At 35.3% G+C, this 5112-nt stretch overlaps 1 protein-coding gene across 1 annotated transcript; it reads right to left on the reverse strand.

Moving 5' to 3' along the window:
* LOC104704780 (glutathione S-transferase T3-like) lies at positions 209-3082 on the reverse strand. The gene is made up of 3 exons (XM_019227107.1): positions 2731-3082; positions 2557-2607; positions 209-2451 (listed from the first exon to the last, which is right to left on the reverse strand). Exon 3 carries the CDS (start codon positions 1031-1033, stop codon positions 209-211), a length of 825 nt encoding a protein of 274 aa, XP_019082652.1. The 5' UTR covers positions 1034-2451; positions 2557-2607; positions 2731-3082.

A 5112-nucleotide genomic window follows, 5' to 3' on the forward strand; every position in this document is an offset into this window, starting at 1 on the left:
GTGACTAGATTATATTTAACTCGATAAATATTATACAAAAGTTCAACATAACAAATACAAGATCACACACATGTATGGTGAAAATCTAGTTGATCTAACAAATTAGTTTAAACTATCAAAATAGCATGGTATAAAAGAATTTAAATGGCTATTTGTCATTTCCCTCAAAAACTATGTTTTCTATTGCCATATAATTAGTACAATTTTCTTATAAAATAATCGACCGTCCACGTAACTCCGAGTGGATGAGACGGTCCATCATTGCACTCTCCGCTCCATCATTGCACTCTCCGGGTGAGGATGCTCCTGCTCCATCTGAAGCGAGTTTAGTCCGCTTATGGCTACACTCCTCCGTGATCCATTTCTGATCATGCTTCAGTTCCCTCCAGCAATGTCCTAGCAGAAATGGCTTGCCCTTGTCGTTCTTGTAAAGCTCATACGCCATGCTCAATACATCATCTTCTGATTCTCCACTCTTTCTTCTTGAACTCGCTTGTGCGTAACAGCCCACAAACTTATTGACTCCATGGTTTATCTTGCTCCACCTAGCCTTACATTGTGTAGGCCCTCTTGCATTTGAAACAGATGACCCATAGTTAGCTTTGTAGTAGGCAGCAACCCTCTTCCAGAAACTTTGTAGCCGCTGCTCATTACTTACAACTGGATCCTTGCTTGTGTTTAACCAAGCGCTTATGAGGTTAACATCCTCCTCTGCAGTCCACCGCTTTCTTATTCCCCTTCCTTCGTCTTCTTCATCCTCATCAACCTCAACCTCGATACAATCATCATCTTCAGATGCCGGCCTAAACTGAAACGGCTGAGAAGAGAATCTAGGCCCACAGTTGACAGGCTGAGAAGAGAGGGTTTGGGTAAAGTTGACAGGCTGAGAAGAGAGGGTTTGGGTAAAGTGGACAGGCTGAGAAGAGAATGTATTTGGAAGAATTGGATTATCTTGGGAGTTAGAGTCTTTTTGAGAATTCATAAGATCAACAAAATATGTATGTGGATTACGAATAAGGCTTCTAGGATCCATTGGTTGTTTTAGTGAAAGCTGATGTTAAAAGAAAAGGGTTTGTATAGAAAAAGTTAATGGTTTATGTTAGTGCTAACATGGAGGGTTTATATTGAGCTCAAGTGGTTTTGGGTTTTCAAATTTATGGTTGTAAATTAACTACAACAACCACAAATTTATTACATTAAAACAACCTACTCGACAAGTATCTCTCTAATCAAGTACTATTCGTATTTAAGAACTCCAACAAACAAAAAAGCAATCATCAATGTCCTGACTTGACTATTACCTAATCTAACACTAATTCATCCCAACACACAATCGCAAACAATAACTATCAACAACATATGAAAGCTGTCGTACCATACCTTTTCAAATAAGAGAATCCAAAACGCTGCAGTCCGCTTCATGAATAATCATTCCAAATGATCTCCATTTGACCTCGCACAAACATGTAAAAATAGTCAATATAAATCACATAAACAGAAACAAAAACATTGTACTCTTAACAAGAACAACAGAATAATCTCATAATAAAAAGCAAACCTCTGGTGGTTTCGAGAGGAGCTTAAAGAGCCCCACGAAGTTTCACCTTTTGCAACCTCTCCATGTTTACACTCTTTGGCTGCTCTAATGGCAATCCAAGAGCCTGTGCACAAATCAGCTGAAACTAGAAAGAGAAAACATCATCAGAAGCAGGGTTAGTAGTATAACTTGGTAAATCTCAAAATTCATGTAAAAGAAGAAAGAGAGATGAACATAGTTAATCAGTTAACTTACATAAGCCACAATGATGGTCGTCGGTTTTTCAACTCCTAAGAGGAAAATAAAAAAGCCATATCAACAGTTATTTCACTATATCAAAAAAGAGAGTAAATATGGGAGAGATTAGGAAAACAAACAAAGAGAAGACTCCACTCTTTCTCAACCATCACCGAGAGATCTTAGTCCCAGAAACCACAAAAGGTCTTGCGCTTTGGCAAGTCATCATCTCCATTGATGCCTTTATCTGCTAGTCAAGAGACAAATCCTTGAGGCTGATGCAACAAAAAAGAAAAGAAAACATGCATACCAAAAGTTAGCTAGAGACAAGAGATAAGAAACAAAATAACAAGACATATATATAATAAGCAAGTCTAAGCTCATGGCTGCAAACTTACTTGTCCCTTCATATTGCTGCTAGTTGTGATCCATCCTTTGACAAAGCTTGCTGTTCGGGAGTAATTCCAAAAGAAGACCTGCAACAAAGAGAGAGAGAGTGAGACCCCCCCAAAAAAGAAAAGAAGTCGTTAAAATCAAACAGAGAGTGACAAGAATGAATAAAAACCCAAGAAGATCTTAGTGCCCTCCTCCTCAATCAAACCATCAGGGAGAGATCTTAGTATCCTCCTCAATCGCCGATCGATCAATACTACAGTTATCCTCCGCAATCAATCAATCTGGATTTACAAAAAAATATAATAATAGAAATATGAGTAAATATAAGGAATTCGAGTGAATGAAAAAAAAACCCTATGTAATAGAAATCAATTTAGAGATCAAACCCTAGAAGAAGTTGAGATTTCAGAGACGAAAGCCATGCTTCCAAAAAGCACCTGCGAGAGACAGAAGGAGAAGAAGAAGAAGAAGAAACAAGTTAGTAAAAAAAAAAACAGAGGAAGCAACACGATAAATCAATCACCGAAAGATCAAAGCCAAATCCTAGAAGAGGAACTCACCTAGAGGCCGTGTGAGCGACAATCAGATTAAACTTGCTTTAAAAAACCTGCAACAAGAGACGACGAAGAAACAAAACAAAAAAATCAGAGACGCGACGCGTTAAGAAAAAGAATAACAGAGCGATGCAATTGGATTGAGAGAGAGAGAGAACAAACCCTAGAAGGATAGGAACGAAACCCTTAAGAATGAAGAAGATCACTTGGGCAGACTGCTTAATCCAATTGATAACTCGATTCTTCTCTCTTTCTTCTTTTCCCGATTACATATGAATCGCCATTTCTTTCGCCGGAGTTCTCGAGAGAGAAGAGAGAGAGACTTTGGGGAAGAAAAGAAAAGAAAATGAGTAAAAAATAAAAAAAAAACGCTTTTATATTTAACAAACACCCATTCACAAGTCGCCACGTAGCGTTCTTCAAGTGTTGCTCAAACTCCTTCCCAGGGTATCGATTCTTCGATAATGGACCCATTTTTGGGTTGTTTAATATTATTTTGGGGCCCAAATAGTGGAGTAACTTTGTGAGTACTCCCCACTAATCATGCTCTGATAGATTAAACAATCTTCGGTTCCAATTAAAATATAAAGCTACGACCATTCAATTTTCATTAGATGTTTCTTATTTTTTTTGTTAGTGACAATTATTGATAGAGACTAGCAGAGTTAACTATTGAAATGCAATTTTAGATGCTTTATTGGAATTACTGATTGTATAAGCAACTCATGCGTGTCAAAATTTTAATGTTAGTTTTACCAAGAAGACACAGACACGTTTTCCTCACTTGAATTGAACTAGTCCCAAAATTTTATCATTATTATGGCAAAATCATAAGAAAAGATTCGATGCGTTTTACTATTTGGGTTAAAAAGTAAACACCCAAAATTTGATATGGTTTGGTGTACACATGACCTGCTTGAGTGCACTAACCCATGGTATAGGAGCATTTTGACAAACTTATTTTTTTTTTGGTGTTGGGACATGTTTCGTATGTTAGTATGGTTAATTCAATTAGAATTATCTTAAAAGTGGCCGCTCTAATTATTTTATCCTTTTTTTATGTAGTTTTGTTCTTGTTAATCACTCAGTAATTTAACATAAAATTTATTTATGCTTTAACTGTACTTGTCATAGTGGTTACATTATTACGACTGCATGCCATAATCACACATTTAGTTCATTCATTGTAGGTGGACCTAATACCGAACATGTCAAAATTTACTTTAGAAAAATGTAGATTAATTTAAAACCCACTCATGCTGAATTTCTTATAATACAATTTTCAGAAAAAGAAAAAAAAATCTAATCGTTTTGGATTTCATATAATACTCTTGAAGCTTTATTATGAAAATACAAAAATGTTTAACTCCTAGATACATCTCCCAGTGCTAATGTAATGTCATCAAGTAAAGAAATAAATATAGAGCGTTCGTATGTGTAGTAGTGTACGTGCTTAAGTGACCTTCTACCAAAGCTGTTTTGTGATTGGTTGATAGTGATATGTCATGTGAAAGCCTCCAATCATATTTAGATAATATTTGTCTTCTTTCACTAATTTATAAATGAATCTAATTTTAAGCGTATCAAAAGACGGAAAGGATGAGCAGTATTGGTCCCTTGAGTACTCCAATGATGCATTACATTATATATATATATATATATAAACTAGTGGAAAATGTCTTTTCTTTCTTATTTTGTCCAAAAAAAAGAAGAGCAAGTGCCTATACTTCTGTTGCAATCTATTTTCACCATTTGCACATTCTAAATTAACAAAAACATTCACTGTATAAAGTATTTGATGTACAAGATCGTAGCTCTTTGTTTGTGCTCGTGACCTGATATAGATTTCATGAGTTCTAACAATTTTGGTATGATGGACATTAAAAAAAAAAGAATGAAAAAGATAACTATATACCATACATCTCATTTTCTGTTATATAATTTTATTCAGTATATAACCATCAATTTTTAGTTTATAATTCCAAAATAATTATGTAATATGCAGCTATATATATATCCACAAAAATAATTCTACAAATCTATCTACTAATACGTCACTGGACAAAATTTCCGACCGAATAATCTGAAACAAAATGTCTATATACACACTAATGAAAGTGATTCTTATAAGAATTCAAAGTTTTATGGCCAGATCCAAAATTGTAATGAGTGTATTTAGAATCAAATAAGAAGACAACAAATGGGTTGAGAAAAAAGAGTGGTGGAGGGAACAAAGAGTGAACGGACGGTGAAGGAGGCATATTCGGTCGCTTCCCTTTTCTTTTGTTGAAAAAGATTTAGTTGTCACTTACTGCCTTCATTCATTCTTTCTTGTCATGGTCCCTCACCCTCACCAAAATATTCACTTGTTCCCAACTATAATATTTT

Source organism: Camelina sativa, chromosome 7, assembly GCF_000633955.1.
Source record: "Camelina sativa cultivar DH55 chromosome 7, Cs, whole genome shotgun sequence".
Classification (NCBI taxonomy): Eukaryota; Viridiplantae; Streptophyta; class Magnoliopsida; order Brassicales; family Brassicaceae; genus Camelina; species Camelina sativa.